Source organism: Thalassophryne amazonica, chromosome 14, assembly GCF_902500255.1.
Source record: "Thalassophryne amazonica chromosome 14, fThaAma1.1, whole genome shotgun sequence".
Classification (NCBI taxonomy): domain Eukaryota; kingdom Metazoa; phylum Chordata; class Actinopteri; order Batrachoidiformes; family Batrachoididae; genus Thalassophryne; species Thalassophryne amazonica.
In genome coordinates, this window is record NC_047116.1 from 8,995,824 (window position 1) to 9,019,964 (window position 24,141).

Sequence of the window (24,141 nt, forward strand, 5' to 3'; positions counted from 1 at the left end):
TTGACCTCTGTGGCGACTCTGTTAAAATGCATCAGAGCAGAGTTTCTGCTTTAGTCCCAAGCTGTCCGAAGATGCATTAAATCTGCAGAAGGCAGAAGCACTTACTCTGGAACAAGTGTGGGTGCATCAAAGAAGAAACCTCACAGGGATCGTAGCAACAAAGAGACCTGTCAAGAAGCATTGAGCTCAAAGAAACCAAACCAAAGGATGGCACAACAAAACCAATTCCACATGGAGACTGAAGACATTCAACTTTTGTGGTGGATCTGAGTTGGTGGCGAACCAGAACAGAATTCCGACGATGCAGGTGTATGCTGGTGAGGTTTAGGATGAATATGCAAGAAATGTTGCCAGTGCACAGGACAGGAGGGTTACAGAAACAGACACCACACCCATCTCTGGATGGAGCCGCACCTCAAACAGAGAGAGAGAGAGGAAAAAAAACAGAATCAGGCATCATAAAGACAACAAATACAGTATAATTTATCAGCATTAAGCAACAAGAAGAACAAAAGAAATACTAAGGTGATCGCCGGCGACTAGCCCTAAGCTTCACTAAAAGACCCAGACTTTAAATAAAGTTGAGTCCGCAGCCCGCGCTGTTTACTAATAACATGAATTAAAAGAGTAAAAAGCGTAGTAACATACTATGCCAGTATGCTAACCATACGAAAGGGAAAATAAGTGCGTCTGAAGTCTGGACTTGAAAGTCTTTACAGAATCTGACTGTTTTATTGATGCAGGTAGATCATTCCACAGAACAGGGGCATGATAAGAGAAAACTCTGTGACCCGCAGACTTTTTATTCTTTAGCCTGGGTAGGTAGGTAGGGTTTAATTAGGTCAGCTAGGTAGGGAGGTGCCAGTCCGTAAAAAAATTTATAGGCTAGTAGCAGAACCTTAAAATCTGAACTCACTAGGACAGGAAGCCAGTGAAGGGATGCCAAAATGGGTGTAATGTTGTCATCAGCATTTTGAATCAATTGGAGACCCCTAATGCTGGACTGTGGTAAACCAGAAAATAGAACATTGCAGTAGTCCAATATAGAAGAGATAAATGCATGGATCAGGGTCTCAGCATCAGCCATAGACAGGATGGGACGAATCTCTGCTATATTTCGTGGGTGGAAGAAAGCAGTCCTCGTAATATCTCTAATGTGGAGGTCAAAGGACAACGTAGGATCAAAAATGACCTCAAGGTTCCTCACTTTGTCAGTGTGATGTAGGACACACGAGCCTAGGCTAAGTGTTAGCTGGTCAAATTGATGCCGATGTCTCACTGGACCAAGAACCATCATTTCAGTCTTATCAGAGTTTAAAAGTAGGAAGTTGCTAGACATCCAGCTTTTCACTGACGCAAGGCAATCTTCTAAGGATTTTATGTGGATGAGATTACCAGCAGTTATCGACACGTATAACTGAGTATCATCAGCATAGCAGTGAAAGGTAATCCCAAAACGCCCCAATATGTGCCCAAGGGCTGCTATATAAAGGGAAAAACGCAGGGGGCCTAAGTGGAACCCCAAATTTCATGACACTAAGGTTAGAGGTAGTGTTACTGTACAAAACAGAGGTAGAACGACTGGTCGGGTGTGACGTCAACCATGCAAGGGCACTCCCAGTAATCCCAAAATGAATCTCCAGCCTATCGAGTAGAATATGATGATCCACGGTATCAAATGCAGCACTGAGATCTAACAGCACCAGAACCGTAGTGGTGTCTGAATCCACTGCAAGCAGAAGATCATTCACCACTTTAGTGAGACCCGTCTCTGTGGAATGATATTTTCTAAAAGCAGACTGTAGTGGCTCAAAAAGATTATTCTTCTCAGGAACGTAGTAAATGAGCTGCTGTGAAACCACCTTTTCCAGAATTTTAGACAAAATGATAGATTTGATATCGGACTATATATATATATATATATATACATATATAATATGAATGAGGTGAGGTTGTAGACTGGGTACATTAAGGCTGCAACAAACGATTATTTGGGTCTTCGATAAATCTTTTTAAAATTTTTAAAAATGTGCCAGGGAAACAATTTTTATCTCCTTCCATCACTTTATTTAACAACAGAACATTATTTGAAAACTTAAAATACTTGAAAATCAACAAATAGTCAAATGTCCCTTGGCTGTTGAAATATAAAATAATAAAGAATAAAACAGTTTATAATAAAGAACAAACATAATTATTTCAAATGGCATTGCTTTATCAAAGTGCTGAGTTGCCATAAAACAACATTGAAACATATAAATGTTATAAAATATATGTGAGCAATTAGCATAACCAGTTAAACATAAAACCTAAATCAAAAACTGTAGCCTGACTCATTATATGTGCAACATTCTCTGTATAACGTGTAAACTGTGGTCATTTCACAATGACACATGTGACTCATGTCTCTTTCTCTAAAATTGTATTGTAGCATTATTAGTTATTATACTACTACTATTGTTGCTATTATTATTAATATATAAATAAAAATAAATGCTGAGCTGTGGAATAAACGCTGAGCCATTAATTATTATACAGAAAATAAATGCACAAACATGCTGAAATGCCAGCAGCTTAATGCTAACTTTAACATTGAAAATGCCATAGACATGCTAACATGTTAGCATCAGCATTAGCATAAAATACATCTATCAACTGTTTCAGAAGACCATAACAGGTCAGTTTAAAATAAAAAGGTAAATATTCCTCACAGACATATGCTCTTTAGGGTTTTAGTGGGGAAAAATTAAGATAAAGCGAAATAAAACAAATGAAACCAAGATTCAAAGCAAAGCTCGGTTGATTATATGGAACAAACGAAACATTTGTGGTAAAACAATTATTAAGCAACTAATCGAAGACTAAATTAGTTGACAACTATTTTAATAATCGATTTTAATCGATTAATTCGATTAGTTTCAGCTGTAGTGTACATGTACTGTACAAAGCCTGTGTGACGGCTATGAAGCCTATGTCTGGGTGTTGCCATGTTCACAGCAGTGGTACTCATTAATTCATGAGTAGTATGAATGAATTAATAAGACATTAATATGCATAGTATAAGAAAAATTACTGTTCACAACTTTGGTTTACCTTTGGATTAACTCAAGCTCTACGTGCAGTTTGAAACACACAGCTTCCTAATTCTCCCAGAGGGTGGCAGTGCTCTAACTGCCCTTCTACTTAAATTGTTCTTCATCTGCTGCATACATTGTGCTGTAGATCTGTCCAGCAAAACAAAGTAGATTTTTGGATTGATCTCTTGCCTCATAATTGATCAATATCCAATCACTTTATCATCATTATATGCTCTTTGAATTTGTTTAGTTACAAAACTATAGCAATGTCTTTGTCATACTTGTGGATGTATGTCTTTACTGCATGTCACGCAGTAGATGAGTGGGCTTTTTTTAAACACCGGTAATAACAAAAAAGAACATTTTTAAAAGTTCAGCATGAACATGTTTAAAATCTGGCATTTGCAAGCTGACATTCTCCATGCAGGAGCTCATTAACTATTACTGTATTTTTATTTATTATTTATTGAACATAGTCTTTGTAAAATGTTTAACATGAAGGTTTAGCATCCAGAGAAAACTCAAATTCTCTTAATTAGTTTGTTTTTATCAAACTGCATTGAAACTAGTGTCTGCAGAGCTCACAACAGTGTTGCATCTTTAGAAATATTTTTCCTTCCCTTTTAATATTTGAAATTCAGAAGGGAGAAATTCTCCGACAGCTGCAAAGTCTGCCGGAAAGAAAAATAAAATATTCTTGATATGGAAACATGTGAATTAACATACTCTGACAACCAGCTTCTACTTTTCTCACTGTTTCTGTTCACACGTGTGTAAATATCGCTGCATGCATAAATAAACTCTATACCAGAGGGGAAGTGCTCATCTGAATATTTGATGTTACATCATCAAACCATAATGTCTCTGTCATTTCTTATCGACTTTGAAGAAAAGAACAAAATCTGTCCTCTCAGTCGTTGCAGCCCAAAAGCAACACTGTTGGAATAAAAAAAATCCCAGAAGATGAGAAATAAGAATTTGGTAGTTCTTACCTGAATACTAAACTCTGCAGAATGTGTCATCTGAATATAACAGAGGCAGTTTCATTTCAGACTTCTAGTTCCCGGGACTGATGCACATTTTCTGCATTAATAACGTGACTATATTATTCTCCACTGTTGGTAAATATCCATTATGGGTGTGGCCTAAATGGATCCATGTCGTTTGATTGGTGGATTCTATTTCATGTGGCACTGATTATTTGTCCCTTTTATAAAGCAGTATCTGTTGTCTGACTTTCTGCGGTTTGGTTCCATCTCCCCTTCATTTCGGCTCCTTTTCATAATAATGCGTCCATGATTTTTCTTTGGTGGCAGTGGTGGTTGGGGGTCATCAAACTCATAAATGCCGTGTGTGAGCAAGTTCAGGCAGACAACTCGAACTGCTCTGTGTATATATACCTACAAGTAAGTCTGCTCCCTTCTTTTCATGCTGGGTCACCACAGCAGATCTGACGTGGACCTCGGAAATGTGGCAGGGGTGAGGTTTGAACCAGGAGCCTTCTGCACTGAAACCATGCACACTGCGTGTACACAGACGTGCCTCACTCCACATAGTAACGACATACCTCCCAGTGAAACACTCCCTCTACATTCAGTCACTAAATGCTCCCGCCGGGCTACTTAAGATGCAAATTTCCCAGCCCCTCCCCTGGCCTGTCAAACGTTGCCACTGCTGCATCTACGTCACTGCTGCTGCTCAGCCCCACCTCCACCTGTGGACCCTGATTGGGGAAATGTGTATCTAATCACTTCCAAATATCACAAGTAAAGATCTGCAGGGAGTGACGAGGTTGGAGCCTAGATGCCAAACTCAAAGTATGTTCTGCTGCAGTAAAAAGGCTTTAAAGGTGAGTTGTCTGAAGTGCTAAAATTGTCGGCTGACTGTAGACACCATCTCGTTTGATACGTGGGGTGGCGGGGGGGGGGGGGGGGGGGCACGCCTATCGTGCACCCTGAAAAAGACCTGAACACAGTCAGTCGACTCAGTTAATAAGTGTGTGAGGAAACGGAAAACATTGTGCAGAAGTCATAACATCATGTTTGCTTATTTAGACTGCGGAGGAGCTGCATAAAATGGAGAAACATTAACAACTGTGTCCGGAAGTAACTGGATCTCAGTTAAATGATGTAACAGGTTAATTAACGGGAGGAGAACGTAAGCGATGAGCAGATCCAGCTATCGTGCTTTGGATCTGGAGTAGGAAGGAAGGCTAAACGATCTGCAGCTCCGGCACGACTCGGTCATTAGCAGCCACAGTGCGGAACGCCGGCGCTAATGAAGTGAAGGCAACAGGAAGTGAACACAGACCTCAGGGCCACAGAGGCATTACCCATAGCTGACAACTCTCACCGCAGAAATTAGGCCCTTTGTTTTTTTGTAAATAAGGTTTAGACGAGACAACGCCGTGGAGGAAGGCTGACTTCAGTCATTCATAGCTGCCGGGAGCTGTTTGTTTAACATACTTTATTTCTGCACCCCTCCGGGACTGAAGAACTGATATCAGACTCTTTATAATGGGTCTTCTTGTGTCTAATTATCATAATATTGCTTCTCAACTGTGTATTCATAGTAGTTTTTTACCACTACACTGGGTTTCATAATCTGGCATAAGCACAACTCCTCCGAGAACCTTTACCCAGCGGGAGCTCAAATATCAAGGAAAATGATTGTGGTTGGACGTTTTCAGAGATAATTGGACTTTTGTGTTTTAATTGATGTCATATAATATCGACTTAATAAGTACAACTCCTTCACACGAGTGCAACACCCCATGTGAGGAAGTGAAGAAGGACTTCATTTTTTAAATTTGTGGCTTTCATCATAACAGATGTTGAAGATATCGGCGTCGACATTTTGGCCATGAGGTGGCGGAGTGTTGGACTCTAGTGGCTGCAGAAGGCCAAGGGGACGGCCACGTTTCACCTGGCTGCAGCACAAAGATGGCTATTTTAGAGATGTGGGGATGGACCAGTTGTCTGTCTGGGCATGACACCAGTGTGCATGCTCTCCGGGGTTGAGTTGGTCACAAAACATCCAAAATTGGTCAGTGCGTTTGGTTCCAAAGCAGATGGTTGATGGTTCAACACCAGCTGTACCTATTCTCCATGTAAAGTGGAGCTGTTCAAGAAGGACGTGCATGTGAATTTATATCTGATTCTCTGTGACGACCACGAGCATGAAGTTGAAGCTGAAAGAACGTAATTATTCTGACATTTTCTCAGTGTGGCGTGGGGGGGGAGACATACACTCAACAAAAATATAAACGCAACACTTTTGGTTTTGCTCCCATTTTGTATGAGATGAACTCAAAGATCTAAAACTTTTTCCACATACACAATATCACCATTTCCCTCAAATATTGTTCACAAACCAGTCTAAATCTGTGATAGTGAGCACTTCTCCTTTGCTGAGATAATCCATCCCACCTCACAGGTGTGCCATATCAAGATGCTGATTAGACACCATGATTAGTGCACAGGTGTGCCTTAGACTGCCCACAATAAAGGCCACTCTGAAAGGTGCAGTTTTGTTTTATTGGGGGGGATACCAGTCAGTATCTGGTGTGACCACCATTTGCCTCATACAGTGCAACACATCTCCTTCGCATAGAGTTGATCAGGTTGTCAATTGTGGCCTGTGGAATGTTGGTCCACTCCTCTTCAGTGGCTGTGCGAAGTTGCTGGATATTGGCAGGAACAGGTACACGCTGTCGTATACGCCAGTCCAGAGCATCCCAAACATGCTGAATGGGTGACATGTCCGGTGAGTATGCAGGCCATGCAAGAACTGGGACATTTTCAGCTTCCAAGAATTGTGTACAGATCCTTGCAACATGGGGCCGTGCATTATCCTGCTGCAACATGAGGTGCTGTTCTTGGATGTATGGCACAACAATGGGCCTCAGGATCTCGTCACGGTATCTCTGTGCATTCAAAATGCCCTCAATAAAATGCACCTGTGTTCTTCGTCCATAACAGACGCCTGCCCATACCATAACCCCACCGCCACCACGGGCCACTCGATCCACAACATTGACATCAGAAAACCGCTCACCCACACGACGCCACACACGCTGTCTGCCATCTGCCCTGAACAGTGTGAACCGGGATTCATCCGTGAAGAGAACACCTCTCCAACGTGCCAAACGCCAGCGAATGTGAGCATTTGCCCACTCAAGTTGGTTACGACGATGAACTGGAGTCAGGTCGAGACCCCGATGAGGACGATGAGCATGCAGATGAGCTTCCCTGAGACGGTTTCTGACAGTTTGTGCAGAAATTCTTTGGTTATGCAAACCGATTGTTTCAGCAGCTGTCTGAGTGGCTGGTCTCAGACGATCTTGGAGATGAACATGCTGGATGTGGAGGTCCTGGGCTGGTGTGGTTACATGTGGTCTGCGGTTGTGAGGCTGGTTGGATGTACTGCCAGATTCTCTGAAACGCCTTTGGAGACGGCTTATGGTAGAGAAATGAACATTCAATACACGAGCAACAGCTCTGGTTGACATTCCTGCTGTCAGCATGCCAATTGCATGCTCCCTCAAATCTTGCGACATCTGTGGCATTGTGCTGTGTGATAAAACTGCACCTTTCAGAGTGGCCTTTTATTGTGGACAGTCTAAGGCACACCTGTGCACTAATCATGGTGTCTAATCAGCATCTTGATATGGCACACCTGTGAGGTGGGACGGATTATCTCAGCAAAGGAGAAGTTCTCACTATCACAGATTTAGACTGGTTTGTGAACAATATTTGAGGGAAATGGTGATATTGTGTATGTGGGAAAAGTTTTAGATCTTTGAGTTCATCTCATACAAAATGGGAGCAAAACCAAAAGTGTTGCATTTATATTTTTGTTGAGTGTATATCATTTTGTGAGCTTGATCACAGATCAATAGTTTACTTACAGGTTTTGTTTGGTCAAAACCCGTTTGTGATCCCGCAAAAGCAAAATGAAGTATTGTGTGAATATGATGGAACTCATGAATTCACAACGTTCTATCAGAATGTACAGTTTATTTATTTATTTTGTTAAACTGAAGAGCTGCTCTTGGAAATCTGATCCATCAAAAACTCAAAGTTAAACTTTGGAGTGTTTCTGCCTGTACAGCCCCACAGGAGACTCCATCACTGGAAACACTCAACATTAATCCACTTATCTGAATTTACTGTCCAAAATGTTGGTGTCTGTGAGGTTGCCAAACTCGTCGATTATGAAATCTATGAAGTGCAACATGCGCGCCCTCTATGTTTGACACAGTAACACAAACTGACTCAGCCGTACCGTAAAATATGGTTCTGTGTAGCCTGGACATTTTTGCAACGGGCTGGTGAGAGCGCACATTGATAGGCTGTCCCAGCTGAAACGAACCGTCAGATCATGTGGACACGCAGCAGGTGATCTGATTATGTCTATCTGACAGGACACGTGTCCTGGGAGCAGTGCACCACAGGACAAGCCAACAGTGCGACAAATATGCCACTTTCAGTCACATATCAGCAGAAATACGCCATAACAAACACTGTTTGGTCAGTTATCACAGCGCTTTTTTCTCTTTTAAAAAAAAATACATTTATTTCTTCGTTGATTTTAGCCATTTTACACTCCTGTTATGAGACGGTGATTGTAGCACAGTGCTAAAGTTTCTGTCTGGTAATCAGAGCTTTTGTAAATTGTAGGTTCGAATCCCGTGAGTGGCATTTGTTATTTAACCGCGGGGTTCTGTATTGCATCCCCTTTTATTTTATTATTTATATCAACCCAGTGATATTCACTAATTATACAGCTACTTTTTATTTTATTTTTCTCCACATCAGCGGTGGGATGTGGTGCAACACATCCCAGCTGCACGCAGTGTGTTCGTGCAGCACGATGGTTCATGGTTCCCCATTTGCGTTTTTCTTTTTTTTTTTTTTTTTCCCCAGTTTTCTGCATCTTTCGTGTTATGTGTGAAGGGCCCTAAGACCCATTCAATAGACTGAACAGAACTGAAATAATGACAATAACCACCACCATTAATGTTCTGCAAGAAGCTTTCTCCTGCATCATTAATGTCCACCATTAGGGCTATTCAGCTGGAGTACAGTGGTTTTATAAGAAGCAGACACTTTTTGTTGGGTTCAGTTCGTGAAAGGTCATCGAGGGTGCTGAGTTGGGCTGAAAGTGATATATATACCCCCCCCCCCCCCCCCCCAGTCATGTCTTGGCAGCAGTAGTTTATATTCTAAATGTTATTTTGGATCAGCTTTATTTCTGTCGCATTCACTGGAACATGTTCAACAGCTTTTGTCCAAAACTGATTTGCCATAATGGTCTTTTTTTTTTTATTTCTTTTTTTCCTCCTTAAACTGCAAACTTACTCTTCCTGTCTTTGTGCTGATTGTACTTTCTCTCATTTCATAAGGAAATACTGATTACCTCTTATATTATTAAATCTTTGCATTCCTAGGAGATTTGCCAACATCACTCTGACACACGTCACATTTTCTTCCCGTTTCTTCAAGACTTATTCTTCCTTTTCCAGTTTTTATGCACCTGATCTTGTGTTTTATTGTTGCCATTTCCTAATATTCTCATTGAGTGATCTGAGAGAAGGTGCTGGTGCCACATCACAACGCTACAGAACCATCATCTCAAGTTACCCCCGGTGTTGTAGTGAGCACCTTGCATGGCAGCACCCTGATGCCAGTGTATGAATGGGTGAATGTAAAGCGCTTTGAGTTTCTGATACAGATGGAAAAGTACAATTTAAATGCAGTCCATTTACCTTGGGGTATATAGGGAGAAGGGTGCTGATGATGGAGGCACGAGGCAGGAGGAGATGAGAGAGGCCAAAGAGGAGGTTTCTGAAAGACGTGTTTTGTGGCTTTCAGGTAAGTTGAACACTTTTGAATTTACATATGACAAATTGCTGCAGCAGCAATCATGTTGTGAGTACAAGCAACCAATTAAAATGATGCTAAGCAAGAGTGTGATTATTACAAGGCAACCCTGCTGGAGATCCAAAGCCCTGTGGATATCCACTCTTGTGCTGGATGACTACCTCCAGAGTGTGACTGTTCTCATTCCAGACCACTCTGGTCACTGAGCAGCACGCAGCTGGCACTAGATCCTGCTGAGACTAACTTCAGCATGAATGCTGCTCCACAGACGTTCATCCTCTACCTTCAGAGATAACAAGGACTCTGTGTGTTGGGGTTTCACCCGCTGGAAGCAGATTGCTTGCAATGGTATGAGAAATGTATATGCACCCACTTCAAGGTCCAATATGGACAAAGTGTAGCAGGGTGATTCTTTAACTACGGGCACTGTTGGCCTTGTAAATGTAATTTCCACCACACCATTGCCTTACAATATAAAGTGCCTTGGGGCAACTGTTGTTGTGATTTGGCGCTATATACATGTGCTCTGATGGTCACTGTTTATCTCCATAGAAACTACCCAAACAATCTTTCATATACTCAACAAAAATATAAACGCAACACTTTTGGTTTTGCTCCCATTTTGTATGAGACAAACTCAAAGATCTAAAACTTTTTCCACATACACAATATCACCATTTCCCTCAAATATTGTTCACAAACCAGTCTAAATCTGTGATAGTGAGCACTTCTCCTTTGCTGAGATAATCCATCCACCTCACAGGTGTGCCATATCAAGATGCTGATTAGACACCATGATTAGTGCACAGGTGTGCCTTAGACTGCCCACAATAAAAGGCCACTCTGAAAGGTGCAGTTTTATCACACAGCACAATGCCACAGATGTCGCAAGATTTGAGGGAGCGTGCAATTGGCATGCTGACAGCAGGAATGTCAACCAGAGCTGTTGCTCGTGTATTGAATGTTCATTCTCTACCATAAGCCGTCTCCAAAGGCGTTTCAGAGAATTTGGCAGTACATCCAACCAGCCTCACAACCGCAGACCACGTGTAACCACACCAGCCCAGGACCTCCACATCCAGCATATTCACCTCCAAGATCGTCTGAGACCAGCCACCTCGGACAGCTGCTGAAACAATCGGTTTGCATAACCAAAGAATGTCTGCACAAACTGTCAGAAACCGTCTCAGGGAAGCTCAATCTGCATGCTCGTCATCCTCATTGGGGTCTCGACCTGACTCCAGTTCGTCGTCGTAACGACTTGAGTGGGCAAATGCTCACATTCGCTGGCGTTTGGCACGTTGGAGAGGTGTTCTCTTCACGGATGATGCGAAGGAGATGTGTTGCACTGCATGAGGCAAATGGTGGTCACACCAGATACTGACTGGTATCCCCCCCAATAAAACAAAACTGCACCTTTCAGAGTGGCCTTTTATTGTGGGCAGTCTAAGGCACACCTGTGCACTAATCATGGTGTCTAATCAGCATCTTGATATGGCACACCTGTGAGGTGGGATGGATTATCTCAGCAAAGGAGAAGTGCTCACTATCACAGATTTCGACTGGTTTGTGAACAATATTTGAGGGAAATGGTGATATTGTGTATGTGGAAAAAGTTTTAGGATCTTTGAGTTCATCTCATACAAAATGGGAGCAAAACCAAAGTGTTGCATTATATTTTTGTTGAGTGTACAAACTGTTTAGGGACATTACAGTGTTGTGGTGGAAATTACCGGCAATAGTGTGGGACAACTACATTTTGTTTAAAAAAATCACAACAGTTGTATGACATTGAATACCCCAATTATGTTTTGATTATTTTACGGTATTTTATTCAGATATATTTTAAAACATTAGAAAAAAACGTTTCTTTACCATTCATTTTTATCATTAAGATCAAAAGTCTGGGTGTGGGACAAGCACAAAACGGCAATATTTGCATATAATGATGCTGAAAAAAGGTGAAAAAGTCATCATAGACTACTAGAACAAATTTCTTAACACACTTTCATTGTAAAGATAACTATAAAAGTGTGAAATTTCCCCTTTTTTCTGTTTTTCATACAATATGATCAAAGGACATAATAAGTGCCCGTAGTCTAGGAATCACCCAGCAATATTTGGGGGGAAAAAAAAAAAAAATCCTGAAGTCAGTACTGAAGAACATTTTTAAAAGTGCTTTTCATCTTGTTCAGAACTCAAACTGTTGCATTTTGAAAACATTGGGGTGAAAACTTATGTTTTTAGGTGGTTTTAGTAGCTCAGTGGGATGAGGAGTTGGACTACCAATCTGTTGGTTTGACTGTGTATTTGGATAAGATAAGATCCATCTAATCTGCATTGTCCCAATCCACCCAGCTGTGAACAAGTAGCAGCACAGGCTTGGGAAGGGACCTGTGATGGACTGGAGTCCTGGTCTGGTGGAATCATAGACGCTCATTAGGTTGATGTGACTGAATCCATGGATAAGTACTGACACAGACAGTACGAAGACAAAAACTGTCTTAAGATCGTTTCTTCACACTGTGTCTAATAACTACTGTGGCTGTACTTCCTTCATCCCTCAAACTGCAGCCTCATGTGTTCATGCAGTACGTTTGGATGAACTGTAACTCCGCCCACTCTGCCGCTTTTCAGCCTTATCAGCCAGAATCCTTATAACTCAGTTATGCTGTAAACAAGCAGCACTGATGGCAAAAAAAAAGGTTCCTGATAAATATCAAACTCAGATTTTCTGCCATTTCTCATTTTAATTAACTTAGTGTTCAAACAAATCTCTAATCAGCCGGGACAGAAGAGAAAAAACAGCTGCAGTCTCTAACAATGACTCATTACTAAAGAGAAAAATATATTTTCTTCTCTGCTCCTGTGCAGAGCTCATCTCTTCTTTAATCCACCTCCGTCGCTATGGTTCCGGATCCTCTGGGTCTGCTGACCCGGCCGGCCAGATTCCAGACAAACGGAAACCAATTAGCAGAACCCGATTGTCTCTGCACCTCTGTCAAAGTTTCTTTGTCCTGAGGCTCCTCTGGTCCACATGCACCTCGGACTGAACTCCAGCTCACTTTTTTCTACGGATGCCGTGAATGAAGTTTTTTGCAGTTGAACACAAAATATGAACACCTGAAAGCAAATAATGAACATCTGTTCCAGAAGCAAACAGTCAGCTTTAATTTCAGGGTTATTACATTTTCTGGCATTACAGAACTTTCTGTCAGCACCAAAACCAGCTGCCAAATGATTTGATTTGATTGACACGTTAGCAAATAGCCAATGAAAATCGGCCAGGTGGTCAGTACACTCAAAGGCTGGCTGCTAGCGACTGATGCGCTATGTGGGTGCTGAAAATTTCACACATGTGCAAGAAGGTTCCCTACATCTCCCAACCAAACAACAACACACACGCTCCATTTGTTTCTGTGGGATAAAATGGAGGAGGATATTTTTTGAATAGACATTGTGTCTGACGTAAAAGGTAAATAAAAAAATATTTTGCACAATATGACCCATTTATCTTGTTGTCCCATTAATTCACAGAGCACACTAGCAAGCAGAGGTGGAAAACCCCCAGCTTCCCATAATTCTAATAGTACCCAGGTGATCTACTATAGTAGATAAACTGACCACACACGCTAGCCCACGATGCAGCTGGAGCCCAGGAACTGCAGAAGACCTTTCTGGGACAATTCAAAGAAGATAGCCAACATGCATGTAAATGATAGTGGCATCCAAGGGGCATGCAAATTTACTTATGAAAACATTGAAAGCCTGCTGTTGCAAAGTAAAAAATGTTGTGGCATATGTGGGTATGCACATATGCATCATCTGTAAATATCACAGGAGGATCAAATGGCAGTGGCATAGTATGTCTGAACTGTGCTACTGCTTGCTCAGTTACTTATAGTACATCCAGTAATGTGGGGTAGTATTGACAGATGATAAGTACATGTCAAGTATTCATGAGCAGGGTCGGACTTGTACCCTTTGGGCATTGTGAGGAAACATCAGCTGTGACATTTTTTTCTTTGGGCGTGATCCAGAACACCAGCGCCTCAGTGTTGAGGACCAAAGTGGCTGGAGAAGACCAAGGTGATGCCCACATTCCACCTGGCTGTGGCAGATAGTTACTTTCAAAAAGTGGAGACAAGCTGGTTGTCTGCCTTGGTGCTTGCCATTGAGAAACGGACTGTTCTATAGTGTGGTGGATGCGGGACTGGTGGGTGATCCCAGACCTGACCTAATGGGCTCTGGTAGAATGCACAAGACATCAGACTCCAAGCTTCTACTCCTGCCCATCTTACTAGACCACAAAGATAAAAACTGCTCTGTAAGTCCTAACGGGAGTGCCACCTGATCTCACAAAAAGTCAGTTAACAATAAAATAAATGACCTTCTTTGTACACATAAACCGGCATGATGACTGAGAACCTGGTTCAGCTGACCTGGGCAACATGGGCGTGGCTCGCATTGAGTTTGAATCACTTGTTTTTGTTTGTTCTTACCCACAGAAATGGTCCACACCGCCGTGATCTTCAGGCGAGCCTTGGTGTGGGAGTTGAAGCGGCTGTGGTGGATGGGGTTGCGTATGGCGATATATCGGTCCAGAGAAATGGCACAGAGGTGCATGATGGACGCTGTGGAGAACAGAACATCCAGGTAGATCCAGATAGGGCAAAGGTCGGAGGGCAGGGGCCAGCCGTAGTCTGTAGGATGAGATGGAATGGTGAGGTTTTGCAGAACACCTCCAAAAAATGGTCAGTTCTAGTTTTATAAAATGAGCTTTTGTAAGTGCTGCCAGAAGACAATACGTAGTTGATTCAGAATCACATTTGGCACATTTGTTCTATCTCATATTTGTGTCTCCAGGTGTGAAAAGCTTTCTTAAATTCCTTCAATATTTTCTGAACAACACCTTAAATCACAAAACACACAGTATGTACCTCCACTGAGGCTGGACATTTGGAGGAAGCAGGATGTATATTTTAGTCTGTCGTAAACATCTGACAGGTTTCATCAACTGTTTTAGAAAAATTTGGGGGATAACAGATCACATGAGTGTCTTTTTTATTGGCTGAGGTAGTAACTTTTACAAGTAGAACCAGATAAATAAAGACTGCATTACATTGTGCACAAAATAATCACTTTATTCTGTTGTGTCCGCAAACATGCTGGTTGATGACCTATAATGACAAAAGTAAACAATCTTCATCTTTATGGGTCGTTTCTGTTTGCGTCCACATTCGCCGGTTGTCCACTACATTTATTTTAATTGGATTATTCAATAAAAGTTTTTACAAACCAGCTGTGATGTTTTTATGGATTCATTGCTGGTTGTAGCCCATAAAAACATAATTGCGTAGTGACCGTGGTGATAAACGTATTGATGCTGTTCTAACCCGCTGCATTCTAGAAACTCATTCACAGCAATGCAGTAAGAACCAGCACATAAAATGAGATAAAAGTACACAAAGAATAATTATAGATCATCATGAAGAGCGTTCAAGTCAAGACATCAAAATTTAAATATATATGTGTGTGTGTGTGTGTGAATGTTTTATTCATTTTCTGCCACTTTTGCAGTGGCAGCTGACCAAGCAGCTCATCCCACACTTCCCTATCCTTGGCCAGGTCCTCTAATTTAGATACCATGCCAAGCTTAATATTTTCCCTTTATTTACTTAAATATATGCGGCATCATTTAAAAACATTTTGCTTGGCAGGAAATATTGTTGTTATTATATTAATTCCTGAAAAATTTGGTGCCTTCACCATAAAGTGCACGGTTGTTTCAGACATCTGTTGCTATACAGGTCTGTGACATCTGGTCGGTGATCTTCTAACCAAATGATCTGAGAAGACCAAAAGTCACGCTGCACAAATTAAAATGTAAATGAATCTTGAAAAGCTGTGCAGGACTCTGAGCAGATCAGGTTTGCTGAAGGATAAAGTGCTCCGCAGTTTGTGGCCTCAGTGTTCCTTCTTGTCACGATGATGTTAAGATCTGACCAAACGGACTCTGACACGTTTCCTCCTGAGTCTGCTCTTCACTCTACGGAAGCTCAGACGACAGACGCTGCTGCATGTTCAGTTTTTTTTCTCAATTTCTAAAAAAAAAAAAAAAAAAAAAAAAAAAGAGTCTGACTTCTGAGAGTGTGTCTGCTGAGAAAGGTTTTGTGGAAGCTGCTTGGCTCAGCACGGCGTTATTGTGGCAGCGAGGAAAAGCCTAAAAGAAAAAAAAAAGACAACTATTAGACATCTGTTCTCATTTTTGCAGTTTTGTCACTAATAAACTCTTTCTTTATTAGTATTTTGTTTATGCAGCATTAAAAATATAAAACCTTTCCAGCAAACAGCACTGATAATGTAACTAAATGTTTCATCTCTGCCATGCACGTGGGCACATGCACGCGTTCACTCTGTAATATCAGAATCTGTGCTGAGACACTAAGTGCATCATTTTATTGTCCCTTTAAAATAAATGAATATGTGGGTGTGTAGAGGAGCCCTCAGTGGAGTGCAGACCACAGCTATTCATCCCAGTTACTAAGCTTTGATCCTAAAAGTCCACCTTTGGATCCTGATTGATTGTAGAACTTTGAACTCTAATGTTGACTACTGAACTCTGCAGGTAGGAGAATTTCCAGGATTTTTCCGGAATTAAGGGTTATTTATTTTTGTTACATTCTGGATGAAGTATTCCTGACTTTTCCTTTCATGCATCTGCTTGGCTGCCAAAATAAGGCTTAAAATGTGTCTAATTTTGCTTGAAACCCAGGACCTCCTAAAGCAGGCCCAAGACCTGGACTCTGATGTTGACCTCTGACCTTTGGCGCTAATAGTACCATCCTGCAATGTTGACAGAAGATCAAGGTACCTCCCTCTGTCCAGGCCTCGATCTGGATCAGTACCAAACTGTGACTGGTTCTTACTTGACCCCTTACTAAAACCTCCTCCAAGAGAAACTTGCTTGATTACTTTTTGTGTAATCCTGCTTCCAAGGAGATGTTTGAGAAGACAATCTCCTTATTGAAGGTAAAGACTACTGCATTATCTTTTCGGTGTGAGGAGACGACATTCATGGTGGACGTGTGAGATCACCCTCCTGTGAAAGGTGAAGTCCTGATGAGGATTACCTCCATGTTCACTGACATTTCTGCAGAGATTACTGCTCCATTTCTCCACACGGACACTGAAGGTTCCCTCCTGAAGCTTTGGGAATGAGGCAGCTGCACGAGCACGAGGCGCACCAACATCACACTCTGACGGCCGCGCTGCTGCAGGAGCCAAAATATCTCACTGTATATTGGTCCTGAAATCACTCACTGGAAATGACAATTTACGATATTCCAAGATGCTCGTTCATTCCCGACAGTTTAAAGTTCCACATGTGCACGGATTATTAACTAGGAGCAGCAAACTGAAAACCAAAGCGCATCCCTGCAGAAAGAGCAGGTTCGGAGACTAATTATGTGACATCTTGTGGGATGGAAATGTGAACATATGCTGCAGGGTGTGCATGTGGAGGATCCAAGCTGTCGGTGTGAGCAGGCAGCTGCAGCTTGAGGTTGTGGTGCTGCTGCTAGTCCTGATCACACCCTGAACATGAAGGATGAGACAGAACAGCCTCTGCAGGAGGACCCACTGTCCATCCATGTGTCCATTTGCACAACAGGTGAGCATCTCCTGATCCAGGCCCTTATTTCAGAATGTTTGACTCATACCCAGGGCGATGGTCGCTGACAGATATTTGGCCTCCTCACCAAAGCTCCAGGTCACCGCTGACTTCTTACAAGAGAGCTTCTGATCGTTTCTATTTTCGTTGTCCTCCTGTTTCCTCGTAACGCAGCAAGGAAATCCTGTGATCAACGTCCGTGTTTGTTTGTGTTGCTGGCAGAAGAACCCAAAAGGTTTTCAGCCGTTCTCAACAAAAGTTGCTGGATGATTGTGGTTATGTTTGATTGTTATTGGGATGCGAATTTGAGCTTTGACCCAAAGGACCGTGGTGATATCATTTCCCTCACAATTGGGCGATGCAGCAGTCACAGAATCTGGCTACATTTTATCTTAATAACTGTTGAATAACCCAGTAGTGTTGGTCTTTTCGTATATTGGCCTCCATCCCTTCTCACTTTGCTGTTCTTGCTTCCCAACGCTGCAGTACTGCACAGTTTATACAGCATATACCTTTATATTTACACTTTTGTATTGCTGTTATTGTGAAGCACTTTGGTCAGCTGCAGCTGTGTTTAAATGTGCTATATAAATAAATTTGAATTTGAGTGGCATGCAGAAAGTATTCACAGCATGTTTTGTTACGTTACAGCCTTATTCCAAAATGGACTAAATTCACTTTTTCCCTCAAAATTGTCTGGGATTTCCCAGACGTGAGTCCAGGATAGTATCTGTCGAGGACCATGTGTTTGTTGGTGTACAATAACATTCCCACGTTAAACAAGCCAGTTTGCAGGTGTCTTTGCATCGACCCTGGATGTAGGTGTTCTCCGCGTTCACCATCCCATTCGGGAGATGATCTTGCCACAGTGACGATGTTGAACTCTTAAATATGCAGACATTAACTTGCTACTGAATGAAAAGTACGGCGAGAGAAAACCATTTCTCACAACAGGAGGGCTGTCTCAGAAAACGTTACAGTAGTCTGGAAGATGTTGATTTTATTCCTCTGTTACTGCACTCTGGAAAACTTCAGGGATACAGAGGGATTTAGTCCAAACATGGAGAACATGGTCTCCTGTCAGAAAATAGGATATCTGCTTATAAGACAGGCTTCTCTGAGGCGTTCGGGTGGCACGGTGGCTTAGTGGTTCACACTGTCATCTCAGTCAGGTCATGGGATGGCGTCCCACCTGGTTTTTTGCGTGTTTGAGTGCGTTCCCTCTGGGTGCTCCGGCTTCCTCTCACTTCCAGAAATGTGCAGGTGGTTTGGTTAGTTGGAAAATTTAAATTGACTATGAGTATGTTAATGTGGCTCCGCCTCCTGCCCACTGGACCCCCTTAAGTGGAATAAGATGCTATAGAAAATGAATGAATGAGCGAAATCATCTCTGGAGATGGAATTATCTGTGAGGGAATGCAAAATGACAGAAAGAAATTCTCACCTCTTACAAAAATAATTCCCACCATGACTTATTTTGTTGTAGATCTGAGTGTAGAGTTTGTGACTTAAGTTTCTTCATAAATAGACTCCATTCAATGACTCAGTTATCTTATAATAATAATCATCATCATAAAATTATATATACATATATATTTATTTATTTAACAATCAATTTGCTTTGAGGAAAACTGATTAACTTTCGTGGTGATGTGGTGAGGAAGCGGTGATAGCGGGATGTACTTTCACTGGGTTTTGTGTAGAGCCTGACCAATATGGATTTTTTTTAAGGCCGATGCCGATAACGATATTTGGATGAAAAAAAATGCAGATAATCGATAAATTGGCTGATTTGCCGATAGCCGATAAATCAGCCGATATAATTTTTTTTAATGAATAAAATGTTGTCTTTTTTTTTTTTTTTTTGGACCCTTAACAAAAAAGGTATGAGCTAAAAGCTGAAACTTTGCCCTCATATTGATTCACTTTATAACAGAGAAGAATTTTCAAGTTCAAAAAAATGCAAAAATGCAATTGGAGCAGTTAGGGGGCTATTCAAACGGGCCAACTAGTAAGATATCACTCCTGAAAACGATCTTTGCCATATCATGTGAGGTAAATCTGCCCTACGATTGGATTTTGGAAAACCATGTGACGGAGAACCAATTCTGATTGGACACTCACATTGTGCACGTTATCACACATCTTCTATGAGGAGTACCGACGGCCGACGGTGGATTGAAGGTCCGCGGAGTTAACTTTTCAGCAAAAAAAAAAAGTAAGTTTCTATCTCATATCATTAAAAAAATTATTTACAATTTAGTAAAGCTTGGTCCCAGCCGTCATATACGACGGCGTCGGCCCCAGAGGATTAATGGCGAATGGCAGTAATTCCCAGAACCCTTACGGATGACCAGTGAATCTGAATGTTTCAACCTCTTAGCAGTAAATGAAAGTTTTTCATGCTAGAAATAAGGTCTACACAACATGGGCTTAATGAAAAGCGTGACCAATGCAATGAAGCACATTTGACACATTACTACATAAACTGAGTTAATCAAATTGAGTTGAACTGAAACGGGAGAAATGTGGGGTGAACGTAATCGCAAAGTTATTACAAACAACATCCTTGTAAACTTGCTTGTATGCTTTTGTCAGCTGATCAGTGCAGTGTGACGGCGAACTACGAGGGCCGGCGATGAACACATTTAAGTAGGGGTGTAAGCAGCTCTCGGTTGAATGGAGTCAGAACTCCATCTACTGGACAAACGGTGCAAGGACATTTTCAGGGCTGTGAAAACTCCGCGGATCTGCGGGATTCCGTGGATTTCATCATGGGGAGGGGGGTGGGGTGTTAGTGATGTACTCTTTAATCGTGAACATCACTGAGTTTTTAAAATGCTTATTACAAAGTGTTCTCTTTTTTTATGACATAAGTTTTATAGGTCCGCGGACACTGATCTGTGTTACAGATACAAATCAGTTTCCTCGGATCCACGGAGTTTCGCGGAGGAAAAATGCCACTCAAAGTGTAGCTGTTACGACAGTTGTAAAGCAGGACTGGTTGGTTGCTGCAGTGACGCTGTGTGTTCCTGTGCAGCGCTTAAGCTAAATGTAGCATGTGGACATCCCAAACTTTTAGAGCTTTCAGGTTTGTAAAAGAAGATTTGTGCAGCATGTCTGTGTCACGGACCGACGTTGCACAGAGAGAAGATGGCGAGAAAGATGGTTTGAAAAAGTCTTATAAGGACAAGAATCCATGGAATCGTCGCTGGCTTCATCAACACACCTGAAAGATAAAAGAAACGGGAAAAGTGAACTGTGCCCTCTCAGGAAAACACTGTAAGAATTTTTCTCTCCCTGGAAAATAAACATTCTGCTGTTCAAACAGGATTTTAGACCAGATTATGTGACTTTTTTCACTAATCTCGCTTTCTTTTATTGTAAAAAAGACATTGAATGGATTAGGCTGCATAGAATGTTACACAAGAATATAAGTGACTTTTTACTATAAGTATGTTATTAATATTCTACAAATATTCCAAATATCTACAAGCTTCAGCTGTGGTTTTGAAATGCTGTAACGGTCTTTTCAGTCTTCATAAATTCATGTAGTTTATTTGTTCTGAGTTAATGCATATTTGGTTTTACAATTAAATCATTCCAGGTCCTACTTCCACGTCATATTCTATTAGTTTCAACATCATCATTGACAGGTCAAATAAAAGGCTGAATATAGGTCATTTAATATCCACTAATTTTGAGATTGTTCTTCCAGGAGATGCTGAAAAAGTATCATTAGATAAAAGTTTAATTCTGGGGCCCCACAGAGCCCTAGACCCCAGACCCCCTGCAAATTTTCCTCGGATTCACAATTTTCATTCACAGCCCTGGACATTTACATTGCTGACACAAACATATTTCAGTAACTGTTCTGTTATGAGAAATTATCGGCGTTCTACAGTATTGGCAAAATTTGGCCGATAGTGAGTACTTTGAAAAGGGCTTATATCGGCCGATAATATTGGCTGGCCGATATATCGGTCGGGCTCTAGTTTTGTTGTGTTGTGTGTGTGTGTGTGTGTGTGTGTGTGTGTGTGTGTGTTGTGTGTGTGTGTGTGTGTGGGTGTGTGTGTGTGTGTGTGTGTGTGTGTGTGTGTGTGTGTGTGTGGCTGCATTGATTTCCTTCAAACTTGGTGGGAATATTACTTGGATGAATATGTAGAAGGGGATCAGATTTTGGATCAGTTTGGTCAGGGACAACATGGCCTGAAAAACATGTTAAAATATGTATATCAACAACCAAGAACCCAGATGGATGACCGAAAGCATATATTGATCAACAAAACATTGTGATAAATTGGTATGAATGAATCATAATGAAAGTCTGTAATACGAGGCTCACTCTATGGTAGACGAAGGCACAAACCGCAATGGCACAAAAAAAATCTCTGCAGTGGGGAAAAAGCCACAAACCAACGGTAGACGAACGTAGACAATTATAAAAAAAGAGTAGAAGCCACATTGGTTGCTGTGGTGCAAGAAATGCGGCTGCCATCTTGGACCAGTTGTCGTAGTGATTCTATCACAAGGCACATTTAAGATTTGATTTTATAACCTTATTTCTTTTTTAGTCTTTCTAACATAATATCTGTGTAATTCCAAAGTGTTCCAGTACTTTTGGAGAGCACAGTATCCTAACCTTATGATGAGTGCAAATGAGTGTGGTATTATTACCGTTTTGTTTAAGAATGTTTAATTTTCACTGTTGCTGCACTTTGTGTGAAATCATAGTCATGTCGTGAATCATACTGATATGACAATATTGCCATATTGATAATTTGGCCATATTGTAGGAAAAAAAAAATAAAATGCTTTAAAAGGTGGGGGTCTAGGGGACCAGAGCCCCTCCCCCAGAAGATGAAAAGTTTTTAGCCGTGATCCTGCTCCACTGAAGCATTTACTAAAAAAAAAAAAAAAAAGTCTGAAGCACTAAATGACATGGTGAGATACTGAAGAGCTTCGCTCGTCATGGCCACGACTATACATATTACCTCCTCTGGGCTGGAGGTACAGGTCACTCCCTGCCAGGACCAGCAGGATGGCAGATAGCCTCCACCCCCCAGGCCATCAGGCTCCTAAATGAACACTTGCACTTCTCAACTCGCACTCACCTTCCAATATCTCACAATCTGCATAACTGTGAACTGGTTCTCTCACTGATGCAGCAAACATTCCATAAGCAATATTCTACAATAACAGTCTTAATCTGTTTTCCCTCCCTGCCATGTCAGTGTTTACATCATATGTGCCTAGATACTGTACTGGTTACATCACTCTATTTTTGCACAAGTTCCTGATTGTATGAATTGCTCTAAATGTAATTTCATTCTTACATTGACAATGACAATAAACTACTGAATCTTGAAGTCACACAGATTCATAAACACCATTACAGACTTGTATATTTACTTGGGAGGAGTGCCAAGATGGCACCAGTGTGTGCGGCCTGCCGCCTTTCACTGCAACTGCATCTGTGTGTGTGTGTGTGTCGCTGAATGTCAGTGCTCTACTGGTGTATAATCACCCAAACACCACTGGATCTTTAACTTTATGCTGATAAGGTAATAAAGTTGGATCATGGTGGACGTGGAACTGTGCCCCTGTTCCTGGCGAGGATCCCAGCTCACCTCTGTCCTTGGCTCTACCTTCTCGGCGTAAGTGCACCCACCACCGGGGTAGGTGCAGCGGTCGGCTGGTGTGCTGAAGGCTTGTCTGGTGGGCTTTTTCTTCAGCCGCTTGGTCTCAGTTTGGAGTTTGGAGCGGTGCCCTCCAGAGCGCTCGCTGGACCCTGTTACCACCTGGTTGTCACGTGTCGTCAGCCTGAGTGAGGTGTTCCAGCCCCGCGGCTCCTGCTCTCCTTGTCCATGCTGACACAGGGTGAATCACGTAACCTGCGGCCTCTGTGTCAGGCTCCCCAGACACCTAATGCCGCGGACCCCGGCTGGTTTCTGCCACGTTGGCCTGGTAAATGATAGATCACTAGCAAACAAAGATTTTTATCTTAAGGGTTTCTTCACACGTCCAGAGAGCTGTATTTCCTCTGAGACGTGGCCGAGTGTTGGTGAGTCCAGCGTTTCACTGAACTCTTAACCACGTGACAGTTGTTACTTTAACGCCCCGCGGACATCGGGCTGAGGAGGAGGAAGAGGATTAGCCACGGTCTATATGAGTCACTATAAATGTAATCAGCTATCGCTTCCACCAGCTTTGAATCTGAGCTGGGTCAGTCTCGTCTATCGGCCTCCTAAATATAATAAGGACTTTGTATATGAATTTTTGGAATTTCTGGCTGAAATTCTGCCTAAATATGACCGTGTCCTTATTGTTGGTGAATTTAATGTTCATGTGTGTTGTCCTGATAAGCCAGTCGTAAAGGACTTTTTAAACCTCATTGACTCTTTTCATCTTGTGCAGTTTGTGTCTGGACCCACTCAAGAATGCGGACACACACTTGATCTTGTTTTATCACGTGGTTTGCCTGTTTTGTAACTTAGAGACTTGTGAC

At 41.8% G+C, this 24,141-nt stretch overlaps 1 protein-coding gene across 1 annotated transcript in view; it reads right to left on the bottom strand.

Moving 5' to 3' along the window:
- The window catches only part of LOC117525229 (5-hydroxytryptamine receptor 2A-like), a 74,899-nt gene that overhangs the window by 21,864 nt on the left and 28,894 nt on the right, over positions 1-24,141 (bottom strand). Inside the window, 1 exon segment of the mRNA XM_034187056.1 lies at positions 14,464-14,664. Within this exon segment, the coding sequence (XP_034042947.1) occupies positions 14,464-14,664 (201 nt within the window).